General features: G+C 40.9%; 1 protein-coding gene across 4 annotated transcripts in view; it reads right to left on the bottom strand.

Moving 5' to 3' along the window:
• NMS (neuromedin S) overlaps positions 1–25,061 on the bottom strand; it is a 47,145-nt gene extending 22,084 nt beyond the window's left edge. For 2 of the 4 annotated variants that reach the window (XR_008888609.1, XM_056556060.1), the window contains exons 1-3: positions 24,634–25,061; positions 19,356–19,411; positions 17,440–17,490 (exon numbers count right to left, since the gene is read on the bottom strand). Coding sequence is in view for 2 of the 4 variants with exons in the window: in XM_056556060.1 (XP_056412035.1) it covers positions 17,440–17,490; positions 19,356–19,411; positions 24,634–24,778 (252 nt within the window). In the remaining 2 variants the exon portion in view is untranslated. The remainder of the gene's footprint in view (positions 1–17,439; positions 17,491–19,355; positions 19,412–24,633) is intronic. The other 2 variants (XR_008888610.1, XM_056556061.1) reach the window with 2 other exon arrangements.
• Between the last annotated feature and the right edge of the window lie 2,376 nt (positions 25,062–27,437).

Raw genomic sequence — 27,437 nt, 5'->3', positions numbered from 1 at the left:
TAATTAGTTTTTATACCTAACGGGTGACTTTTTGTCTCTACCCCCACAAGTAGAGCTATCTTCCCTTGGCTATTAGAGCTTTAAGAGTGAGATATATACTTTAGTTCCTCCACTTTTTTTTTTTCTGAAGATTTATTCCTTTGGAATTATGTATGTGGTAAACCTCGATTACTGTTGTCTTTACTGTTGATTATGCTTTTCATTTTTTTGTAACTTGTCTTACTTTTTCTTCTTCATCCGCACAGTCTCTTCTACACATTATGGTGACGCAGGGCCGTGGTGCCAACATTGGGACCCTGGCCACTCTTCACCTTCTGCCGACACATCTTGCTTGTGGCCAGGTTAACATCCTCCGGATGCTTGATAAAAAACTGCAACACTCCAACACTCCAGGAACCCCTGTTCCACTACCTCTAGGGAAGGTAGGCCACCACGAAGCAGGTGGTCTACCCTGGACACGTTTGGCTCCAGACTTTCCACTTCTGCCACCATGCTGACTGCCAACCATGCTACCATCTTGCCGGCTCAGCTGCTGCCTCACGGGCAAGCTGCAACCCTCTTGTCCTGATGATGATCAAGCCCCTTCTGCACCCGGCTCCCAAGTGCGATCGGCTTCATCATCATCTAGTTGTTTCTGCACGTCACTGATGTCCTCCTCAGGTTCCTCAACAGTGTCTGCTTCAGGAGCCTGAACGCTCACAACACCACCTCCCACGCCACTCTCCTCATCACTACTTGCCCACCTAGCGGAGGAAGCAGCAGATGTCTCCTCCACTTCTTGGCTGGGTAGTAGCTGCTGTCTGTCTTCACTAGTAGATCGTCCTCACTAAATAGTGGAGCTGAACCCACAGCATATGATACTTCTGTGGGGCCAATATCTCAAACCACATGTATGTCCAGGATTAAGTACTTCATCTTACCTCCACTTCTCACATGTCACTGTTACTGACCACTTCAGTCTCCGATCTTAGCTGATGGCGCCTAAACAGAGCAACCCTCTTCCTTAAGTACCCCTCCTCACATGTTTGCATTTGCGCCCGGAACTCGATGTTGAATGTGTCATTTCCGATCTGGCTTCCTGTTTGCGTGTCAACGCTACGATCATGCGTTCCACGTCTCACAATGCATTCAAAACACTGTTATCATGTAACCACTTCCTGTGTAGCCCCTATGCAAAATGATGTAATAATACAAATGCCAATCACATCCTAAAAAGAAGATACATATGGAAATACAGATAGATATCTTAACTCAAATAATAAGGGGGCCAATTATGATTACAGTAGAATATAATTTTACACAATTCAGCAAACATATGTATATAGATATATTTAAGGAAGGAGTAGCCTAAGTGGAAAACTATGCTATACACATACTGAAAAAGATACCTTATTAGAACTACCGTAATACAAATAATACATCACCTAAAAACAATCCTAAATACATTTTTTGCTCATTAAAGCCTATAACTAAGGTTAACTCACTCTTCTTCATATATAAGGTTCTCTTATGATACGACCACACCTAAAGCGAGACACGAAAAAATCCCACAGAAGGTAAGGTGAAATATTCCCGAAAAAGCCAATACCGTACAAGCATTAACACCTAAATAACGCATCCAAAGGAGAGTCGCTCATTAATGCCCGATGGCATACAGATTTCATCCTATGGATCCACTCCGCCACCTTCTGCAAGATTCTCCTATCTCATTTACCTCCTTTGGGGGATCGACAAACCACTTCCATCACACAAAAAGATATATCCTTACAGTGCAAAGGTAAACCACACTTCACGTTTCCCAATTTGCAAAATCACGTATCTCATATATCTTCTTAGTTACCACACTCGACTCTAGAAGGTTTTAGTTCGTTGAAAACTTGCACATGCCTTGCACTTCTTTATGTTATCTCATATATGTGCTTTTCACATGCTGTGCTTTGCTTGTTTTGCTTTCTTTTGTTTTCTCTCCCACTATAGGAATAAGGACCACACTTTGAGGATATACATCAATCTTCAAGGGTCTGCCTGATGATAATTTACTGCTGGAAACCTTCATATTGAGAGAACATGATCAATATTGTATGATGTATAGTCCAGTCTTTGCCTGCTATGTGCTTTATATGTGCTTGATGTGCTAGTCTGTTATGTAGAATGGAACAATCTATCACATGCTGCTATCTCTACTTTATCATTGTTAAAAAAAAACCTGATGAACCGTAGTTTTATTGGATATACGGGGAAATGCGTCGGGAGAAATTTGGGGATTGACCCTCAGAAGAGCCTCTGTATAGGAGACTCTCGACTACTGATTTTATTTGTATACTATTCAATCTCTGGAAGCTAGTATGCAGACCCACCCGACAGTTACACTTTTGAGACGTATCACTCATACACGTAACAAACTAAAAGATATTGAGGTCCGTATGGCAGAAAAACTGGTCACCTACACTAAACACACCTACTATGCTAGGGCAAATAAAACTCACACTCTTTTAGCTTCACAACTTAATTCCCAATTCATCCAATCTAACCCGTTTGGAATAAAAAACAACAGAAGACATCTTATTTATGACCCTGATCAGATTGCTAGAATGTTCAGAGACTATTACTCTCAATTCTATAACTTGTCGTCCAACCTCCCTGCTAACTGCGTGGATAGAACTACATTACTTCAGTCCTATCTTGACAGTTGCAATCTACCAAAAATCTTGCAAGCTGATTTTCTTACACTTAAAGGGGTACTCCGGTGCTTAGACATCTTATACCCTATCCAAAGGATAGGGGATAAGATGCCTGATCGAGGGAGTCCGCTGCTGGGGACCCCCGTGATCTTGCACGCGGCACCCCGTTTGTAATCAGTCCCCGTGTTCGCTCTGGGTCTGATTACCGGCGACCACAGGGCCGACCGCGTGTGACGTCACGCCTCTGCCCCCGTGTGACATCACGCTCCGCCCCTCAATGCAAGCCTACGGGAGGTCCCATAGACCTGCACTGAGGGGCGGAGCATGAGGTAACACGGGGGCGGAGGCGTGATGTCACACGCCGCCGGCCCCGTGATCGACAGTAATCAGACTGATTACAAACGGGGTGCTGCGTGCAAGATCACGGGGGTCCCCAGCGGCGGGACTCCCGCGATCAGGCATCTTATCCCCTATGCTTTGGATAGGGGATAAGATGTCTAAGCACCAGAGAACCCCTTTAATACCCAGATAACGATGGAGGAATTACAAGACACTATAAAATATTTACCTAACGGTAAATCCCCGAGACCAGACGGTCTTACATATTTCTATTACAAAACTATTTTAGATGCCCTCACCCCATATATGCTAGTCCTATTCAATTCTTTTTTATCTGGTTCACCTATACCCTCGTCTATGCTTAATTCTTATATCACGGTAATTCCGAAACAAGACAAGGACCCCACTAAATGTGCGAGCTATTGCCCAATCTCCCTTTTAAATTCAGATTTAAAAATATTTTCAAAATTATCGGCAAATCGATTGGGTGATATACTTGCAAAACTGATCTATAAGAACCAGGTGGGGTTCGTGCAGTGCAGACAGGCTGGAGACAGCATGAGACGGAAAATAGACATAAAAGATATTCTCAATAGGTCTAAGGCGTCAGGGCTCATCCTTAGTCTAGACCCTGAAAAAGCCTTCAATAGATTGAGTTAGCCATTTCTCTTTAAACATATGGAATTACTGGCCCATTCTTCTCGGCTGTCTCCAGCCTTTACACCACCCCCTCTGCACAGGTGTCTTTACCGCACGCTATGTCTCCCCTTTTTTAGATATCTAACAGTACAAGACAGGGGTGTCCCTTATATCCCCTGCTCTTTGCACTTAGCATAGAACCTCTGGCGGCTTTTATTCATACCCATCCTGATATATCCGGAATTAAACCAAACTCGTGGACAATGTCCTCCTCACACTAACCCCCACATTTCCTTGCCCAATCTCCTTACCACCCTTGATAAATACTCTCAGATATCTGGTTACAAAATCAACTCCACGAAAATAGAAGCACTACCCATCAATATCAATAGTGAGGTCCTACAGAGACTAACAAAATAGTGTTAAATTTAGATGGCAGGATATCCATCTGAAATATCTTGGGATTAAGCTTACCCCAACCTTTTCCTCATTGTTTAAATATAATTTCCCTCCTCTTTTTCAGGAAATTAACTATTTACTAGCTAAATGGTCACAATTGCCTTTATCCCTTTTAGGCAGGATAGCTGCCATAAAAATGACTATTTTACCCAAAGTCCTCTACCCGTATGAAACTTTACCCATATCAATTCCTAAAAAAAAGTCCTACAGAAACGTCAATCTCTACTGTTGAAGTTTGTATGGAATGAGGAGTGTCATAGGATTTCCTTTTCAGTTTTATCATCATCTAAACAATATTGAGGTTTCGCATTTCCTGACCTGTATAAATACTACCTTGCCACACAGTTGCACAGAATACCGGTGGGGTCATCGTTCTTTGCTTCTGATGGTGTGAAATTGAAAAGAAATGGATCCCGCCCACTCCCCTTGGCTCTCTGATATGGTCTTGGAATCCCATTAAACCGCCTAGAGACTTCTTGGGCTCAATGAGACTTACCAAACAAATTTTGGAGAAGTATTCCCCTCAATATACATTGAAATCACCTAAGACCCTGTTGTCTCCCATACCCATACTCTTTAACCCTCTCATCCCCATGAACAATGAGATTGTTGGGGTTCTCCTTGGATAAAGGCTAAACTATTTTTACTGGTCGACCTGATTGACCCACTGATTGTTACCATTTGGAGCCCTCCAAAACAAACATAACCTTCCTAATTCATCTTCTACATATACAGAGATTATTGAGCACTTTTTTCCCCACTCCTACCAACACCCCGTTTCCCCACCTTATTTATTTTTGTATTTTTCTGTTTAGGTGTGTATTCACACACTAGTTTGTCCAGAGCAGTTTGCTATTCCACCTGAGATAATGAGAACTTGGGTGGAGTTATTTAGCCAGAGTTCTCCTGCATTCTGGTGCTGGTTATTGAGTGCAATAATACTATGTCTGTTTGTGCAATATTCGGACTATGTCTGCTTGAGCATTTACCTTGTATTTATCTTGCCATTTTATCTGGGTTTTTAGCCATGGTTATATAGCATGCTCCTTGTATTTTAGTCTGTGTTACATAAGTCGGTTTTAGGATTATGCCTGTTCAGCTTTGTCAGTGTTCACACTGTGTCTGAGTCTTGCTTGTACCCTGTGCCCTGTATGTTATATTCCTGTTCTGGAGTCTATTCAGACTCATCCGGTTCTAGTTTAGTGTTTCATGTATTATATTTCTGTTTCCTACTGGGTCAGCATTTTGTCCAGACGGTGGAGTGTGTCCGCTGGCCAGTAGCCTATTTGGCTTTATTATTAATGGCTACTCCTACAGTGGAGTGCGGAGTCCAGTATGTTCTGTGTCCCAGTGTGAACAGTGTCCTATATTTATATCCTGTTTGGTTGATCTGATCTTTGTCCTTTGTACTTGTAATTGTTTGTGAACAGTGTTCTATTTTACCTTCAGTTTAGTGTTTTGGCTCTCAGTTCTTCTGTTTATCCCCTTCATCTCCTGGATTCTGCTGAATACTCATATCATGCCTAGTCTTGTTCATTTTATCATGTCTGTCGTTTATCTGATATCCGGTTTATGAACTGTTTGTTAATCCACTACTTCTGCTATGTTTGTGAGTTTATATTCTGCCCTGTTAGTATTTGTATTCTGTCTGGTATATCTGGTTGTCTAGTAGTTTTCTGTTTCTGCTCTGGTCTGTGATTATGTGTTTTTACGCCACAGCACTTTAGCGCAGGAAGGGACCGGTGCCCAGTTGTCGATCCACCATTTAGGATGGTTTTGAGAGTAGGCAGGGAGAGTCTTTTTAGGGTCAGTTCGGGCTCTCCCTGTCCCCTAGTAAGTCATGACAGATATGTAGGGGTAGTGTAGTATCAAAAGGACTTTTCTCAAGGATTTATACCATTCTGAACACTTCTGCTGACTTATTGACAACTCCCCATTCGTACATGACCAAGGGGGAATCCTACTTGGGGAAAACTATTCCCTACCATCACTGGTGTAGGATTTGGTCCAATGCTGCTAAATCCTCCTCATGTATTTCACATAAAGAGAGCCAGTATAAAGTCCTCATGTTTTGGTACCATACCCCTGACACACTCCATCACTTTTTTCCTCATGTTCCTAATAACTGTTGGTGTTGTGGAACCGCAATTGGAACCCTTCCACATATATTTTGGGAATGCCACTTACTCAAAATATTCTGGCTAGGTGTGAGACATCTTATTCATAACCTTATCGGCTTCTCTTTCCCACAAGACTCTTCCACGTACCTTCTCAATCTTCCCCCAATTGATGTTAACAAACCTCAGACCAAATTGTTTCTCCATATATTGACGGCCTCTAAATGTATTATCACCCAATGGTGGCCACACGCTGAACCCCCTCCACTTTCAGAGTTAATAGATAGAATAAGAGAAGTGTAACGCATGGAATACCTCTCTGCTATAATATACCACACCCTATCTCAGTTTCAGTTAAGCTGGTGACCTTGGGAAATATTTGAAGACAGTTCTACTTTATCCTAAGTTCTTTTATTTACTGATCCTTATACCGGACCGTGCGGGTCTACTCTTCTTTTCTCCTGCTACTTCCCCTCTATAATCTGATATTCTTACTTGCCTTGCTCTCCTTTACCACTAATGTTTCCTTCCGTTATATTCCCTTTCCTTTCTTTCCTTATTTTTTTCTGGTCTCTTACAGAAATACATTTTGTCTCAGCCCAGTGCCTTCACTTTGAGATCTACATATGACAGTTATTGATTTTCTTTCTTTCTTTCTTCGCTTTCTTCTCTTTGAGAATACTGATCTCCGAGAGATTTTGTTTGTTTTTTGTTCTCTCTACACTGTGTAAGGATTTTGTTGAACAATCTGATGTAACTTGGCACATAATGTCCTCAGTTAAGATGGTTGTATGTTTATACTACTTTATGTTTATCCACATACTATCTCTATAAAAATTTTTTGTTAAAAACTGAAAAAATTCTTCAAAATAAACAATTATAAAAAATAAAATAAAAAAAGCCTTCCAGAGGAGGCACACAGTCAGGTGTGGTTCAGTACCTATCTGATGTTTGGAAAATCTTTTCTACTGCAGAAAATGTGGCACAGTGCTGTCTCTGCAAACAGAAAGTATGGCATAGCCAGGGTCCAACTTAGGAATACGGTCCACTGTAAACACATGGAGTGGAATCACATGGCCTGGCTATAGCTATCACTAGTCCACCACTGCCTGCTTTTCGCTGGCTACAACTAGCGCTAGTCCACCACCCCTGTTGTCCACTGGCTAAATTGGACCCTATTCTATGTAAGCACATGAAGTGACATCACAAGGCCTGGCTACAGCTATCACTGTACCTCTGGCTACTACAACTACCAGTCCGCCACGGCCTGCTGTCCACTGGTTACAGTTAACATTAGTTGACCATTTCCTGATGTTCACTGGCTACAGATACAACTAGTTCAACACTGCCTGCTGACTGTTGGTTACTATACCACCAATCCACCATCCCTGTTGTCCACTGGTTACAGCTTCCACTAGTTCACCTCTGCCTGCTGGCTACAATTACAACTAGTTCACTACTGCCTGCTATCCACTGGCAACAGCTGCCCCAAGTTCACTGTTGCCTGCTGTACCCTGGTTACTACAAATACTACCAGTCCACAACTGCCTGCTGTTTGCTGACTACAACTACTACCAGTCCACCACCCTTGAAAGTAAGACATAGCCAGGGTCCAATTTAGGAATGCCACTCTATGTAAGCACATGGAGTGGCATTACAAGGCCTGGATACAGCTATCACTAGTCCACCACTGCCTGCTTTCTGCTGGCTACAACTAGCACTATTCCACCACCCCTGCTGTCCACTGGCAACTATAACTACCACCAGTCAACCATTGCCTGCTGTCCGCTGGCTACAACTACAACTAGTTCACCATTGCTTGATGTCCACTGGCTACAGCTACCAGTAGTTCACCACTGCCTGCTGTCTGTTGGCTACTACAACTTCCACCAGTCCACCATTCTTGCTGTCTGCTGGCTACAGCTTCCACTAGTTCACCACTGCCTGCTGGCTTCAGCTACCATTAGTTCACTACTGCCTGCCGTCCACCAGGTTACTACAACTACCACCAGTCTACCACTGCCTGCTATCTGCTGTCTACAACTACCACCAGTTCACCACCCTTGCAGCTGCTACTACCAGCCAGGCCTACACATACACAACCTGCCATGATTAAAAAAAAGATAAATGTTTTTTCATCTTTTCATACAAACGTTAATCCATATCTAACTCCATGTTTACAAAAGCTATTTTCACAATTTTAAGACACCACATCACCAATTCTGTTTTAACGTCCCAAAAAGGAGAAGCTTTGAAACATTTTTCAATTTTTAGTGTTTACAAAAGCAATTTTTTAAATATTTTGAGACACCAATCCTGTTGCAACAGTAGGCATACATCTACATAACCACATGGAGCAAAATCATACTGCCTGCTGTCCACTGGCTAGAGCTACAACTAGCTCACTACTGCCTGCTGTACACTGCCTACAACTAGTTTGTTACTGCCTGCTGGGTCAGCCCCTCCTATGGGAGAGTTGAGAATAGAATAAATGGCTGAGAGGAGGCCCTTTTCCTGCTGTCCCCGACGGCATAGAAGTTCAAAGCCCGTGGGCGTAGACACTGTCGGAGAGCTCAAGGAAAAGGACATATAATGACCCAGTTGCAGATAGTGAAACCGCTCAGAGGGGGGGGGAAGGCCATTCCGAGGTATCAACTGTTCAAAGGGCAGAAGGGTATGTGAGCTAAAGTGCACAACATCAGCCCAAAAGAAGAGACCTCTAGAACCCCACTCCTGAACCATAGTAGAGGTCTGGCCTATAAGAAAGTGAGGATGATACAGGAACGATCTCATCGGGGAAGACATAGAGGCCAATTTAAATTTGACTGAGCAATAATTCCAGACATACCGAGAGAATGCCATGGGACCCAAGAGAGGACCTACAGGGGAAGAGGAGAGAGGTAGAGTCCACAGAAGTGAATTAGGATGAACAGGGGCTAACCACAGCTTCTCCAGTTCCATCCATCTGCTATAGGCATGATAAGAGGACCACACGGCCAAATGACGTAGGTGAGCCGCCCAATAATGTTTTGCAACATCCGACACTGCCAACACTCCACAAGAACGGCCATCCAGCATGATCGACATAGGGAGGCGATGATGCATGCCATCCCAAATAAAGCAAAAAATAGCAGATTGGAAGGCAGGAAGAGCCGAAAAGGGGAACCCAGACTGGAAGAGTTTAAAAAAAATAGAGCAGTTTAGGGAGGATCGTCATTTTGACGGCAGCTATACGTCCAAAAAACGAAATTCATTGGGTTCGCCACTTATCCAATAGGCACCTGAGCTCCTGAAATAGAGGGGGAAATTGGTAGAATAATGGGTAGCATAGGAAGAAGTAAGGTAGACCCCGAGGTACCTGATCCTAGTGGGGGACCATTTAAAAGGAGAAGTTATTCTGCAAAAGAGAGGATAGAGCAGGGAGGAGGTTCAGAGGCAGAGCTTCAGTCTTGGAAAGATTCACATTATAGCCCGAGACCCGCCCATAGGAATCTAGGACCCGATAAAGAGCAGGAAGGGAGTGGAGGGGGTGGGTAAGAGTCAGGAGAACATCATCCGCAAATAGACAGATTTTATATTCCTTATCATGTAAGCTAACCCTGACCACACCCGTATTGCCCCTGATCAGAGCAGCCAAAAGGTTCAATACAAAGAGCAAAGGCGATAACGGACAACCCTGCCTGGTGTCATTAAAAAGGGGAAAGCTCGGAGAAGTGACATTGGGAAGCTTAATGGTGGCAGCCAGTGCGGAATAGAGGCCATGCAAGGCGGTCAGAAAGGGCCCTGATATTCCAAATTTCTGGAGGGTGGCAAAAAGCAAAGGTAAACTCAGTCTATCAAGAGCCTTCTCTGCATCAAGGCTACGAATCAGGGCCTGCTCTGAGCGCCTATTAATGAGATCTATCAGACCCACCACCCGTCTAGTATTATCCCCTCCTTGGCGTCAAGGAATAAAGCCAACCTGATCTTTATGGATGAGGGAGGGGAGAAAACCACTAAGACGAGCAGCCAAGACTTTAGTAAACAACTTCAGGTCAGAATTAAGAAGGGCTATGGGTCTATAGCTAGCACAGTCATGGGGGTCCTTACCAGGTTTAGGTATGAGAGTCATAAGGGAATGAAGAAAAGATTGTAGAACCGCCTCCCGCCTTAAATAGGGACACAAGCCTGGGCAACAGAGTAGAAGCAAAAGTTTTATCACATGATTTTTTCTTTTGATATCACATGTTTCAGTGCATGTTGGCCTTTGATGACATCCACCACCCTGCGCCTTATATGATGCCGTCGTGGTGACGGACGTTGCACATTAGCTAGAAGAAGCGCAAGACTGCGCAAAACAATTGGTCCAGTAGTGCCCCTGCCTCCTCCACCGAACGCCTACACATGAATGAATAAAAGACACGTTGGATGGTGAGTGCAGTCTATGTCTTCTTCCATTTTCTTTAATAAGAATATATTATATATTTGAATCTCTGGCTATACATTTTACAAAGTTATGTTTAGAATATTCTACATATTATGCGTGTTGAAAAATAACAATACTGTGGATTTCCTTTTAATTTCTTTACCCACTAACCGATACAGCCAGTTATGGGCTTCAGGATGTTGCAGTGTTTTTCAAATTTGTGTCACTGTATGTAAGAATAACTTTGTATTGCTGTACATTGCATTACAAAGGGAACTTGTCATTCCTTTCATGCTGACTGTACCACATTATGGTGGTCTCCAGAGTCATCAGGGTGGTCCCTAGAGGCGCTTGCCTGCTTCTCTGGCATTGATTGATAGATCTCTCCACATACCCAAATAGAAATAGATCTATTAATCAAAGCTGATGATGTGGGGAGAAACCAGGGACAATGATTACTTGTGGTTCAGGCAGCATGAAAGTGATGACAGGTTCCATTTAAGTGATTCTGAGAGAGTTTTATGGGTACTATATGAAACTACTATGGAAAACTTGATAAGTAAATTCCCTTTAAAAAATATTATACTCAAAAAGCAATGTTTCCCAAAGAGTGCATCCAGCTGTTTCTGTACTACAACTTTTGGCATAGCTGGACAGCCTTTGCTGAGTGTTGTAATTTTGCAACAACTGGCAGCACACTGGTTGGGAAACACTGCTTTAAAGACATACTCTGGGGGAAAACACTTTTTTCAAATCAACTGGTGCCAGAAAGTTAAACAGATGTGTAAATTACTTCTATTAAAAAATCTTAATCCTTGCAGTACTTGTCAGGTGCTGTATGCTCCAGAGGAAGTTGGGTAATTATTTTCAGTCTGTCCACAGTGCTCTCTACTGACACCTCTGTCCATGTCAGGAACTGTCCAGAACAGGAGAGGTTTGCGGGATTTTCTCCTACTCTGGACAGTTCCTGACATGGACAGAGGTGTCAGTAGAGAGCACTATGGTCAGGCTTTAAAGAACAAAAATTGTTTTAACTTTGAAGAACCAATTGGTTTGAAAAAAAAATAAAAAATAAAAAATTCCACCAGAATACCCCTTTAAGGTTTCCTCCTGTTGTTGTTGAGAGCACATTTACATTTTCTTACCTCATTGTATATTCAGATTCTCACATTGTAGTTGCATTTTTGCCTATTAAAATCACAATTAGGTATGTTATTTTACTATTTTAGGGACATCAACTCATTTGGTGTACACCTTTCCCTATAGGTCCCACACAATATAAATCACAAATATATTAAACAAATAAGGGCTCACAAGTGATCCCTCAGGGACTCCATTGGATAAATTCCCTTTCTTGAAGCGTATGTCATTGACACTATGTATTCTGTGTTTCAGCTCATTTTGACTATCCTGTAGTAAAATCCTACTGTAAGTCTTTGATCCTCCAGGGCTAATTATTGTAAGAAAAAGCTGTGAATCAAGTAAATATTTGCTGAATGCAATGGTTAAATCGTTTCTCCAATTAATCAAAACAAACACAATAAAATGTTATTTCTTCCTCTTGTTTAACGTTATAAGGAAGATTTATTAACCAAATGAACAAGTATTAGTTTACATTACTCTAAACAAAAAAGTGCATGCATCAGTTATTTATTATAAATACATTATAACTTTTATTCTACACACTTAATAGCTTTAAGACAAAGACGCTCAACATTTTATATGAGATATGCACCCATTTTTAAGCACATGAATGCCAGCCTTAGCCCCCAATTTGCCCGCCATAATTTCCAAGCAGAATCTGGCAGAAAAATTCAGCCTGCAAATTTCGTTGCAGCAGACCTCCATTGTTTTCATTAGGATTCCACATAAAGAATGAACATGTCAATCCTTTCTGCAGAATCTGCTCAGAAATGCATTGCAGTCTGTAGTCTGTTCTGTCTGTATATGCTGGAATGTCTGACTGAATTTTTCTAGGCAGACATTTAGACGTGCGAAAGTAGGGACTATGGCGAAAATTTATCAAAACCTGTGCAGAGGAAAAAATGGTGTAGTTAACAATTAATTAAGTTGCTTCTTTGCTTAAAAGAAGCAATCTAATTGGTTGCAAAGGACAACTGCACCGCTTATTCTCTGCACAGATTTAGATATATCTCCCCCTATATATTATGTTTCTGCACTATTTTGATGAACAGTTTTTGCTGACTCTACGCTATCCCCTTAAGGACAATTTTATTTTTACGTTTTCGTTTTTTCCTCCTTGCCTTCAAAAAATCATAACTCTTTTATATTTTCATCCACAGACTAGTATGAGAGCTTTTTTTTGCACGACCAGTTGTCCGTTGTAATGCCATCACTCACTTTACCATAAAATGTATGGCACAACCAAAAAAATACTATATGTGTGGTGAAATGAAAAAGAAAACAACAATTTAGCAAATTTTGAAAGGTTTCGTTTTCACGACATACAATTTATGGTAGAAAATGACATGTGTTCTTTATTCTTTAGGTCAATATGATTAAAATGATATCCATGATAACATACTTTTCTATTACTGTTGCGCTTAAAAAAAATCGCAAACTTTTAAACCAAATTAATACGTTTAAAATCCCCCTATTTTGAAGACCTATAACTTTTTCATTTTTCCGTATAAGCGGCTGTATGAGGGCTACTTTTTTGCGCCGTGATATGCACTTTTTATTGATACCATATTTGCATATATAAAACTTTGAATACATTTTTAATCAAATTTTTTTTTGAATAAAATGTTATAAAAAAAAAGCAGCAATTTTGGCCTTTTTTTTTTTTTTTTGCGTTCCCCGTACGGTATTATTAACATTATATTTTAATAGTTTGGATATTTACGCACACGGCAATACCAAATATGTATATAAATAATTTTTTTTACACTTTTTGGGGATGAAATAGGGAAAATGGGACAATTTACGTTTTTAATGGGGGAGGGGTTTTTTCACATTTTTTTTTTTTACATCGATTTTTACACTTTAATAGTCCCCATAGGGGGACTATTTATTGCAATCATTCGATTGCTAATACTGTTCAGTGCTATGCATAGAGCAAAGCACTGATCAGTGTTATCGGTCATCTTCTGCTCTGGTCTGCTTGATTACAGACCAGAGCAGAAGACCCATGGAAGGCAGCGGAGGAGGTGAGGGGACCTCCATCTGCTATTCTGAATGATCGGATTGCCGCGGCAGCGCTGCGGGCATTCATATCATCCATTTTAGTGTCCTCAATGCTACAGATGCTTTGATCTGTATTGATCACGGCATCTGAGGGGTTAATGGCAGACATCCGCACGATCGCCGATATTGGCCATTACCAGCGGTTCCCTGGCTGCTATCAGCATCCGGGACCTGCCACGCATGATCCAGGCATCGCTCCGATGCTCGCGGTTATGTATAGGATGTAAATGTACGTTCTGGTGCGTTAAGTACCACCTCACCAGGATGTACATTTACGTCCTGCGTTGTTAAGGGGCTATACATGACACTATTGATCAACTTCTTCATACACATTTAAATAACTGATTTTTAGGGGGAAAATGTCTCTTTAGGTCTTAATCTCAGGTATTGGTTCTGTTTAAAGCCACTTTAACCCCTGAGGGACTCAGCCCATTTTCACCTTAAGAACTTCATTTTAGCAATTTTGTTTTTTCCTCCTTCCCTTCTAAAAATCATAACGCTTTAAATGCACCTAGAGACCCATATAAGGGCTTGTTTTTTGCTACACCAATTGTACTTTGTAATGACATTACTTATTTTATATTATAACCTGCGGCAAAACAAAAAATATATATATTTGAGGGGTGAAATCACACCATTTTGAAAACACCATTTTGTAACTTTTGGGGGCTCCCGTTTCTACACAGTGCACTTTTCTGTAAAAATTACACATTAACTATATTCAGTATGTACGGTTACAAGGATATCCAATTTATGTAGGTTTTATTTTATTTTGATACTTAAACAGATTATAAACTACCTAAAATTGGCATCTTCTGACCCCCTATAACTTTATTTTCCCGCGTCCGGGGCGGTATGAGACTCTGATATTTTTTTGCATGTACGCAATCGACCGTGCGGTTTAGCTAACCTTATATTTTAAGTTAGTTAGTTCGGACATTTATCCACGCGGCGATACCACACATGATTATTTTTTTAAATTCTTTATTTTATTTAAAAAAAATGGGAAAAAGGGGGCGATTTAAACTTTTAATAGGGAAGGGGTAAATGAACTTATACTAACTTTTATTTTTACACTTATTATTTTTATTTTTTTGCCCCCATAGGGGGCTACAACATGCAATTTCCTGATTCCTGATTGCTTACACTGATCAATGCTATGCCATGGCATAGCATTGATCAGTGTTCTCGGCGCTCTGCTGCTCCTGCCTGCATGGAGCAGTAGATCGCCCATCGGACGACAGAGAGGAAGGTAAGCACGCTCCCGTCGTCCGGTAAGCTGATTAGGACATCGTGATTTTGACGCGACAGTCCCGATCAGCTCTACTGAGCTGATGGGATTCTTTTACTTTCGCTTTAGATGCCGCGATCAACTTTGATTGCAGCGTCTAAAGGGTTAATGCCGATCGGCCATGCCCGGCATTAGCCATGGGTCCTGGCTGCCCATAGAAACTTGTACGCCCTGCGTCCACAAGAGGTTAAGGGCTTATTCATACTACAGAATCTCCATTTGGCGGAGATGCCATCTGTAGCTTGGACCTCTAGAAAATGCGCCATCTCCATAGATGCCAATGCATTTCTGAGCAGACTCCACAAAAAGAATGAACATGTTTATTCTTTTGGCTGGGGTCTGAAATTCTGTAGTGGGAACAGTGCCAGCAGAATCCCCTTGAAAACAATGGGAGGCTGCTTGACCGTATTTTCTGCAGTGCAGTGAAGTGAGCTCTGGAGTAGAATTCCATTCAAAATTCTGTGTTGGGTGAATGGGCCCTAAATGTTATGAGCAGTCCACCAATCTCAGTATCTTGCTGTTGCTCATTTTTACAGGCAGCAGTGATTCTGATTAGTATTCATTCATATGCTGCAGTCATATCACTTTCCTAAATGTATACACAGTTCTCTGTAAATACTCTTAGACTGCAGTGCTGCAAGGACATTTCCATATTAAATGTTTTTGTTACACATTGATAAATTGGATAATGCTGTAAATGGCATATCAACCATAACATTAAACTTATAGTGTAGGTTACCTTCATGCCACCCAAGCAGCTCTGACCTATTGACGCATTGATTCCCAAGACCTCTGTAATGCCAGCGGTCTACCCCCTTAGGTGTACCCCTCATCCTTGCAGGCATGATAACAAGGTTACCTTTGCTCTCATGACGCTGTCCGCGCTCCTTTTAGTTTCCCTAATGATCTGCTGCCTGCTGCTTCTGGTTCTGCCCCTATCGTGTGTATGCGTTCTGTCTTCCTTTTAAAGGGCCAGTGCACTCACCCAAACCTGCCCCAAACTATCCTAATCCTGCAACACCTATATCAAGTATTTCCATTGTCACCTAGCTGCCTGCACAATAAGGTTCCTAGTGCCTCATAAAAGGTGTTTGTGAGCATGTGGCTTGTTATAGTTTATGACCCCAGCTTGCATTAACTTTGTTCCTGCCTATTGCTGTGTACTGCATTGTGTGTCCTGTTTCTGATCTTGGCATATTTCTGACTATGAACCTATGCTGCCGGCTCTGACCTGCTTGTCTGTCCTTGATAAGATCTCCACCAGACCTTGGCACATACCCAGACTCCACTTCTGCCTGAGCCCTCAGTGGCTCGCACTACTGTCTCATTGGTCGCCACTGCTCGAGTAAGTCACCTGGTGCCCCCCTACAGTAAAGTCAAGGCCATATCCTTGTACAATGGTTAGAGGATGAAAATCAGAGGACCAATAGATTTTTTTTGGCAGTGGAAAAGAGTCAGTATGAGCATTGGTTTGTAGCTATGTAGATTCATACACAACCAGCTGTGACACACTGTGTATTCTGAAACCTATCTTTCAAAGTCAACATTAACTTTTTCAGCTCCTGTACTACACTAACTAATCTATAGAGTTGAACCAGCCAGGCTAGCTTCCACTTCCCACATGCATCAATGCCCTGGGGTACCCATGATCCTTTTGTCACATTCCATAGTTGTCCTTTTCCGGACCACTCTTTGTATCAAGAAAATCAATGTTACTTATGGCACCTTTCATTGGTTATAATGTCATGGCTAATAGGTGTATATTAAAATGATAGCACTTGCAAAGCAATAAAGGAGTATTAGGTTTTCATAGTTATGCAGCTTTATTTTTGGAATTTCTCTCACTTTTAAAGGGAAAGATTTTCTAAATAACAGAATCATTGTTTTATTTACAATGTATTGATTTTAATCTACTTACTAGCCTTGGGATCTATTTCTCATCCAGATCTTGTTTTTTGTATACGTTATTACCTTTTAGCCCCTGAGGACCCTATTAGAAGAGAGAATCACTGAATACTTTAAAACTGTACATTATTCATGGACCATCTAGTTTGGCTCACTTGAATGGCAAGAGGGTCTTACAGCAGTAATACAGATGATAAATGTGCTTGTATAACAGTCATGTCATTGATTGGAATCACTCATCATTGTCATCTGTTATAGGCTACAAATTACATTGGACCTGCTCTGTATAGAAAATCGATGTTTGCCATTATCAAGCACAAAAGTAACTAAATGTAATTTACAATGTCCCATATAACAAAGTCACCCAAAATATATATATTTTTCATATGTTTTTACCTGGGGTTGATCTGACAGCGCTGTCCACTGACTGAAGCAGAATGCTAGTCTCTGGACATAAAAGAAGTATAAATTGAAGTATTGCCAAAAACATATTAACCATGAAAAATATTATACATTTTACCTTGCCCATATCAATTATTTTGTGCCATATTAAAGGGGTTATCCAGGAAAAAACTTTGTTTTATATATCAACTGGTTCCAGAAAGTTAAACATATTTGTAAATTACTTCTATTAAAAAAATCTTAATCCTTTCAGTACTTATGAGCTGCTGACTTTGAGTTGTTCTTTTCTGTCTAAGTGCTCTCTGATGACACCTGTCTCGCCCAGTTTAGAAGCAAATCCCCATAGCAAACCTCTTCTTCTCTGTGCAGTTCCCGAGACAAGCAGAGATGTCAGCAGAGAGCACTGTTGCCAGACAGAAAACAACAACTCAACTTCAGCAGCTGATAATTATTGAATGGATTGAGATTTTTTAATAGAAGTAACTTACAAATCTGTTTAACTTTCTGGAGCCAGTTAATATTAAAAAAAAAAGTTTTTCCTGGAATACCCCTTTAATCTTTGCTCTGTTCAGTTTAGCGATGTGGCTTGTGTTTATAACAATACAAAGCTGCCATCCATTTACTAATGCACTAAAGGCTGGGTTCACATGTGGTATTTTGCTCAGTATTTCTAACCAGAGCCCAGAGTGAGTCCAAAATAAAAGTGCAAATCTTTTTATAGGTTTTCTCTGTGTTGGTTCCACTCCTGGTTAGGGCTAAAAATACTCCCCAAAATAATGGCATGTGCCTTTATCTCTGAGGGTCATTAAAGTGACATATCTTTCTGATCAGATACATATTTGACTTTGAGAATCTAAAAATAAAAGTAATATTATAAACAACGTACACAACGTTTTCCTATCTTTCTGCTTTTATTAAATGTATGGCTAGTTTAAGGTGGTTTACACCACGGTTGTATTTTATTTATAAATCTGAACGGAAGGAATAGAATAGACGGCAACTCACTGTGTTCCACGATGCTTTATTCAAAGAGGATGGGTGCAAACAACAGACAGGTAATGAAGTAGAGCGACGTTTCGCGTTACACGCTTCTTCCGGCTCAATTGAGCCGGAAGAAGCGTGTAACGCGAAACGTCGCTATTCTTCATTGCCTGTCTGTCGTTTGCACCCATCCTCTTTGAATAAAGCATCGTGGAACACAGTGGCCCTCATTTACTTAGAAAATCGGGTTGTAAGTCTATCTTGCTTTCTTACCCGATTGCTTTTTTCCCCCGGTATTTATTATTATGTCGCATCCTGTTTGTCGCACGTGGGTTTTGTTGGTTTTGGTTTCCAACTCCTCTGAGTTGTCGGGAAAAAATCCACAACAATTCAACAAATTCAGGTTGTAAACCTTTATAAATACGTGGGAAAGCTCAGAAATGTCGGTTTACGCCCCTTTTTTGGGTTTGGGAGAATCCACATCGGGTCCGTCGGGAAAAAATGTTGCATCATGTCGCAGACTGGCGCACGATGTCTGTGACATGGCGCAGACAAAGATGCGCCAAAAAAAAACAACAAAACAAGTCGGGTTTAGAATAGTAAATGAGGGCCAGTGAGTTGCCGTCCATTCTATCCCTTCCGTTCGGATTTATCTTTGCTGGTTACGGGACGTAGCACCGCTGCCACACTATACAGAGGAGAAGCGGTAGCAGCGCATCGTTGGCAGTGTCAGAGGATCTTGAAGAGGTAGTGCCAGCTTTATTCTCTCTTTGCCAGTATTTTATTTATACATTTACTCTTTTGCTACATTTCCCCAATAACAAGGTAGAAGAGTGAGAATGAAGCAAAAAGATATTCTGTCAGGCTATTAGCCCACACATACACCTAATGTAACCCCTCGTGCATTAAGACTATTAAAACAACTATACCTCACTTTCTGGAATATCCAATTCATCCACATAGTGTGCTGCTGACTGGGGAAATCCTGTAATAGTAATTGAAATAAAAAATGTTCAGCAACTAGAGCAAACCTTACAAACTGATGGCTACACTTGACACAGCAAGGACCATCTAAGACTGTGAATTGATATAAGATGTAATGCCGTCTTACATATTATACCCTGGAGACAGATTTGATAAAGAACAGAATATTACCTGTAGGTTATAGGGCCTGTGGCTTTATTGAATTAACATGAAATTGGTCTTTGAAAATGATAATTAATGACTTTAAATGAACCCAGGAACCTGCAGCTTTATTGTATTGTAAGGCTAAGGCTTAGACCACAATTTGTAAAACGTTTAGGAGAGATACATGACTAGATAAATAGTATTTAATGCATCTGTATTACACATAACTGTTGCTCTAATGCAGTTATGTTAGAATGCATAAAAAATTGCGCCTGATGTATCCCTTTGAAGTTGCTTGAAACTATGTTATTGGATAAATTTATATTACTAGTACATACTATAACCATTTTAAACAACTAACACAACTTTTTCCTCTCTATGCCTTGGTATATTTATTCATAATTTATTTGTCTGTTTATTTATAAGGATATATTATCTTCCTTATGTTATGTGTTAATGTGATAAGAAAAAATTATTTAGGCAGTATTACTGTCTAATCCAACATGCACGACTGCATGTTGTACTGTACCGGAGTTGTGCTAGAATTGCTTTTAGCATACTGGAAAACAACTGGAAATTCTATCCATTGGGTTTTCCAGTTATATGTTAATAATGGTTGTTTACTATTTAACCCCTTAAGGACCAAGCCCATTTTCACCTTAAGGACCAGAGCGTTTTTTTTTTTGCAAATCTGACCACTGTCACTTTAAGCATTAATAACTCTGGGATGCTTTTACTTTTCATTCTGATTCCAAAATTGTTTTTTTCGTGACTTATTCTACTTGATCATAGTGGTAAATGTTCGGCGTTACTTGCATCCTTTCTTGGTGAAAAATCCAAAATTTTATAAAAAATTTGAAAATGTTGCATTTTTTTTTTACTTTGAAGCTGTCTGCTTATAAGGAAGTTACACATATCAAATAAATTATATATTGATTCACATATACAATATGTCTACTTTATGTTTGCATGATAAAGTTGACATGTTTTTACTTTTGGAAGACATCAGAGGGCTTCAAAATTCAGCAGCAATTTTCCAATTTTTCACAAAATTGTAAAAATCGGAATTTTTCAGGGACCAGTTCAGTTTTGAAGTGGATTTGAGGGGTCTTCATATTAGAAATACCTCATAAATAACTTCATTATAAAAACTGCACCGCCCAAAGTATTCAAAATGACATTCAGAAAGTGTTTTTACCCTTTAGGTGTTTCACAGGAATAGACCTAGTTTTTGAAATTTTACAAGGGGTAAAAGGAGAAAAAGTCCCCCAAAATTTGTAACCCAGTTTATCTCGAGTAAAGAAATACCTCATATGTGGATGTCAAGTGCTCTGCATGTGCACAACAAGGCTCAGAAGGGAAGGAGCAACAATGGGATTTTTGGCGAGTTTTTCTGAAATGGTTTTTGGGGGGCATGTCACATTTAGGAAGCCAGAACAGAAAAAAAAACAACATGGCATACTATTGTGGAAACTTCACCCCTCTAGGAATGTAACAAGGGGTCCAGTGAGCCATAACGCCCCACAGGTGTTTGTCGACTTTTCGTTAAAGTCGGATGTGTAAATCATTATGTTTTTTTTACTAAAATGCTTGTTTTCCCCAAATTTTTCATTTTTACATAGGAGAAGTTGCCCCCCAAAATTTGTAACCCCATCTCTTCTGAGTATGGCAATACCCCATGTGTGGATGTAAAGTGCACTGCAGGCGAACTACAATGCTCAGAAGAGAAGGAGCGCCATTGAGCTTTTGAAGAGAGAATTTGGTTGGAATAGAAGTCGGGGGCCATGTGAGTTAACAAAGCCCCCCGTGGTGTCAGAACAGTGGACCCCCCCCACATGTGACCCCCTTTTGCAAACTACACCCCTCACAAAATTTAATAAGGGGTGCAATGAGCATTTACACCCCACTGGCATTTGACAGATCTTTGGAACAGGGGGCTGTGCAAATGAAAAATAAAATTTTTCATTTTCACAGACCACTGTTCCAAAAATCTGTCAGACACCTGTGGGGTGTAAATGCTCACTGTACCCCTCATTACATTATGTGAGCGGTGTAGTTTCCAAAATGGGGTCGCATGGGGGGGTCCACTGTTCTGGCACTACGGGGGCTTTGTAAACACACATGGCCTTCAATTTCGGACACATTCTCTCTCCAAGAGCCCAATGGCGCTCCTTCCTTTCTGAGCATTGTAGTGCAACAGCAGAGCACTTTCCATCCACATATGGGGTATGATCTTACTCAGAAGAAATGGGACAGTGTTTCCCAAACAGGGTGTCTCCAGCTGTTGCAAAACTCCCAGCATACCTTGACAGTCAGTGGCTGTCTGGCAATACTGGGAGTTGTTGCTTTTCAACAACTGGAGGCTCTGTTATGGAAACAGTGCCGTACAAGACGTTTATTTATTTTTACTGGGGGGGACTGTGTAGGGGGTATATGTATATGTAGTGTTTTACTTTTTATTTTGTGTAGTGTAGTGTAGTGTTTATAGGGTACATTCACATGGGCGGGGGTTTACAGGGAGTTTCTCGCTGGGAGTTTTAGCTGTGGCGGAAAACCCGCTGTAAACCCGCCCGTGTGAATGCACCCTGTATCCAGCTGTTGCAAAACTACAACTCCCAGCATGCACTGACAGACCATACATGCTGGGAGTTGTAGTTCTGCAACAGCTGGAGGCACATTGGTTGCAAAACACTGAGAGTTTGTTACTTAACTCAGTGTTTCTCAATCAGTGTGCCTCCAGCTGTTGCAAAACTAGAACTCCCAGCATTTAGTCTCTCAGTGCATGCTGCGAGTTGTATTTTTGCAACAGCTGGAGGAACACTGGTTGCAAAACACGGAGTTAGGACACAAACTCTGTTTCACAACCAATGTGTCTCCAGCTGTTGCAAAACTGCAACACTCAGCATGCATTGACAGTCGAAGGACATGCTGAGAGTTATAGTTTTGCAACAGCTGGAGGCACACTGCTACAACTCCCGGCATGCCCTTTGGTAGTCTGTGCATGCTGGGAGTTGTAGTTATGCAACAGCTGGATGCACACTTTTTCATAGAAAAAATGTGCCTCCAGCTGTTGCATAACTACAACCCCCAGCATGCACAGACTACCAAAGGGCATGCTGGGAGTTGTAGTTGGAACTCCAGCTGTTGCAAAACTACAACTCCCAGCATGCCCTTTGGCTGTGCCTGCTGATTGTTGCTAAGCAACAGCAGGAGGTGAACAGGCCTCCCCTCCTGCTGTATCCTGCCGCAAGGACCTCCGCCGCTGCTGCCACCGCTCTTGCTGCTCCTGTCGCCGCCGCCGCACCAGAGTCCGCGCCGCCGGACTAGGGAGAGGTAGGAGACCCCCGCCGGCCCCGATTGCCGCCATGATCGCCACCCTGATCACCGCTCAGCAGGGTCGTGATTGGTCGGTCGTTCCGATCGATCAATCACGTGATTGTGAGGTGCACAAATAAACAAGGAGCCTCCAAGGAGGTGGCGGACATCAGGAGGCGCTGGACACACTCGGAGGGTAAAATCAACTTTAATCACCCATCATGCAACGCGTTTCACAGATTATTTGCTTCATCAGGCAGATGCCTGATGAAGCAGATAATCTGTGAAACGCACCCACCCAAGTACCAGGACGTCAGGGCGTACCTGTATGCCCTATGTCCTTAAGGGGTTAATGATCTCATCTACAACATTCTATATAGTATGTGTTTTAATTCCTTTTCTAGATATTAGTGTCATGTGAGCAGAAACCATGTACATAACTAGTCCTGATGTTACCAAGTGTATATTATGTTATTTAGTCTAGAAAATGCTCTGTGAGCTAAACAGCCTAGACTTTACACTGATACTCTGTAGCAAAGATTTTTGCAACTGTTGCTTATGTATGCGCTCACTGATATTTTACGCACTTATATGAAGATTCCACAACCAAGTTCACATGTTATGGAAAGTTTACACACACAAAAAAAGTCTAACAATGAAATGCATGCTACATATTGCCACAGATTTCTCATAGAAAAGCCAGTGCATTAGATCAATGTGGATTATCCTCACCGATGAAGCTAATCCTCATGCGGATTCACAGGACTTTAAACTGAACATCTGCCTGAGAAAGCATGCAGATCTAGTAGTAATCTGCTGCAGACCTGATAGGAAAATACATGCTGCAAATCCAATGTGTGTGAACTTTACCTCAGAAAGCATTGCCGGTACTGAATACAATGGGATCCACTTAAGAGCAGAAAACCCATTGGACAAGAAAACACCTTTAAGTAAAATCTATATCTACATGGTACTATTTATTTCTTTTTTATTTGCTTTTGCTGCTTAACATTTACATAGAGTTTGTATGTTCTCCTCATAAATAATTGAGTCTTATCCCAATTCTCCCCTCCCACATGCTATAAAGTACAGATCAGTGTTTGTCTTTACAGTAGTCTTAGGGTGTGTTCACATGCTCAGGTTTGCAATTACAGTTACTAAATCCAAAGTCAGGAACATATCATTAATAGAGGACACATATAAAGGATAAAAGAATGATACTTCTTTACTTTTCCAATCCATTCCTGGCCTTGCATTCAATATTTACAACAAACTTACACTGATTGTGTAAACACAGCCTAAACTATGTTTATACAGCATAAAAAGTGTTGGCATATTTTGTTTTATACACACATTTAAAGCTTGAAATAAAAAATAAAATAAAAAAAACTGCCACAAAATTTTACACTGTGTGAACATTGCCCTAAAGTTGTACATGTGAGATCTAGAGAGATTAGATGCTAGCCTCCCCATGGATACAGATTCCAACCCTACACAATATTTATTAAGTGCTAGATAAATAACAGTAAATAAATAAAACTGATATGAATATTATGTAAACGAATGATAAACATGATATATTTCTACATAATAGAGCATTCCTTGATTTTATTCAGAAAAAAATGTCTACGTATTACACCAGCTAAAATTCTTGGCTTTTATGTGGCCAGAACGTCCTTTCAGTTACAGAAAAGGAAATAATAGTATTATATATGAATAGTTGTAGAAGTTACATAGCAGTCATTGAAGATAATCTCCCCTTACCTGAGGAAAGGTGCAGGGCACTCAGGCAGCAGAACACAAGCAGAAAAGGCAGAGGAGGATGGTGTTTTACGGATTTGATTTGAAGCAGTTGCCTCTTTCTTTCTGTAGGGGACATGCCTCTTTTGTGCGCCCTATACTTGAGCATCTTGCCAGGGACTGTTGAAGGTTCGATCTGTGAGTCTGTGTCTGGCTCATCCGCAGTGCTGCGCTATCTCTTTAAATGTAACACTGTATCCCATAGGAGTGGAAGCAATCAGCACCTGGCAGGATCCTACTTTCTATCCTCGTGACATGCTGAGCTCTTATTTATGAGGCGGTGCCCCCCCAAATCAATGTTGCCTGATTAGCTAAGGGTTGAGTAAGTAGGGAAGAATAGAAGATCTATATTATTGCACAATAGGGAATCTAATAACTAACATTGACTTGTAGCAGATAGGAAGTGCTGCTCATGAACACTATGTGATATCCCTGCACGCGCCCTCGGAAATATAATAGCTTTTTTGCTTCCCATCGAGTTTATTAACAATTACTATTTTATGACATTTGCGGATCTTTGTACTAAGAGATCGCACAGAAAAACTGTTTAAAGGGAAGGTATTCTGAGACTGTCCAGATTATTGTGAAGGTTTACAGTAAGGAAGTATGATGATAACCATCCTCTGCTATCGTAGGCTCCTTATTAACCATTAAGTGACGCAATTTGCACATTTTACTTACAAAACAAGTTTTAGTTTTATGTTTGTATTTAATCCCCTCACTATGTCAATGTGCCATTGGAAAGTCCCTGGAGGAATCACTTTTAATAGTAGGAGTTTATTGCTGAGCTTAGCTTGGTTTATTGTAGTATTAGTCACATGTATCAATAATTAAAAGAGATACTTGAATTCCTGAAATTGTGGGACCCATGGAAAACCTTACAATCGTACTGATCTACACATTTGGGGTATCCTTTCGGTATCTGGCCTGACTACTCTGCCCCTTCCCGTCTCCTCACTCCCTTCCCCTGTCTTCTCGCCCCTACGGTAGCCCAGAACTTTTCTTTTATTTGCTGTATATTTCTTAATTTGCTTTATATTTGTTTGTTGTGCTTTATTCTTGCTGATCTGTGTATTTTGCTCTTCATTGACTGCACAGTTGAAATCCTCCTTTGCATTATGTTAATTCTTTTATAAAAAATAGATTTTATTGAAAAAAAAGTAAATAAAAGAGATACATATATATGAGAGGTGTCAATAGAAGTCTCAAGGTCTTGTATGCAGTTGCAAGGCAGGAAATAGGTATTGAACATTTAAATTGGAAAAAGTATTAAAGGGGTATTCCGGACAAAAACATTTTATCCCCTATCCAGAGGATAGGGGATAAGATGTCTGGTCGCAGGGGTCCCACCGCTGGGACCCCCGCGATCTCCCTGCAGCACCCGCATTCTGTTCGGGAGCTGCGTCTCAAGTTTCGGAAACCTCCGGGTTTCCGGGACTGGGGACGTGACGTCACGCCACGCCCCCTCCATTCATGTCTATGGGAGGGGGTGTGACAACCATCACGCCCACTCCCATTGACATGAATGGAGGGGGCGTGGCGTCACATAGAATGTGGGTGCTGCAGGGAGGGCCCACCACTGGGACCCCCGTGATCAGACATCTTATCCCCTATCCTTTGCATTGGGGATAAAATGTTTTTGCCCAGAATACCCCTTTAACTTTCCCGAATGTCAATTCCACTCATTTTTTTTTCCCATTCAGACCATGTAGTACTTCTTAAATGTTAAAGTGTTATTATTTGAAAAATACCATTGATTTTATCTACTTTTCTATTTACACACTGTGGGGGAGATTTATCAGCACCTGTGTAGAGGAATAGTGGTGCAGTCATCAATAGCAACCAATCAGATCTGTGCCCCTTTTGACGCACCCCATTATTTTATTTGCCTTGGCAGCAGCTGCCTGACACTGGTTGCCATAGTTAAATTAAATGTTAAAGGGGTTATCCAGGAAAAAACTTTTTTTTATATATCAACTGGCTCCAGAAAGTTAAACAGATTTGTAAATGACTTCTATTAAAAAAATCTTAATCCTTTCAGTACTTATGAGCTTCTGAAGTTTAGGTTGTTCTTTTCTGTCTAAGTAATCCCTGATGACACGTGTCTCGGGAACCGCCCAGTTTAGAAGAGGTTTGCTATGGGAATTTGCTTCTAAACTGGGTGGTTCCCGAGACATGTGTCATCAGAGAGCACTTAGACAGAAAAGAACAACCTTAACTTCAGAAGCTCATAATTACTGAAAGGATTAAGATTTTTTAATAGAAGTAATTTACAAATCTGATATATAAAAAAAAAAGTTTTTTCCTGGATAACCCCTTTAACTAAAACTCCTAAATCAGCAGTGTTTTACCATTTACTACATATTTTGGAAATGTTTAATTCATTTTTTCTTTCATTTGTGAGTATACGGAAAACATTTAGCTTTTATTAAAAAAAAAGCTTTGCACTACGTATCTATGTTCATATCCTAAATTGAAATATCAAACTGAAGGAAGCCCAAAATATATGACTGCATGAAGCATGTGTACCCCTGGAGTAAAGCTGGGGAAAGTGTGAACTATAACCTATGGAACCTGAGGAGCTACAAGTAATTGCAAGTAGCCACACTGTGGCCCCTTTTGGATTCATATGCATAGAGTGAGTTGGTTTAAGTAGAGCTACAGGATGTTAGTTTGCTCCTAATAACTAAAAGGGAATAAGAATAAGATGTTAGAGCGCCTCTTTTCCCTTCTATGGGAGGAGGCGTGATAGCTACGGCCACTGCCGG

Source organism: Hyla sarda, chromosome 2, assembly GCF_029499605.1.
Source record: "Hyla sarda isolate aHylSar1 chromosome 2, aHylSar1.hap1, whole genome shotgun sequence".
Taxonomy (NCBI): Eukaryota; Metazoa; Chordata; class Amphibia; order Anura; family Hylidae; genus Hyla; species Hyla sarda.
This window is presented reverse-complemented; position numbering and strand designations above follow the sequence as displayed.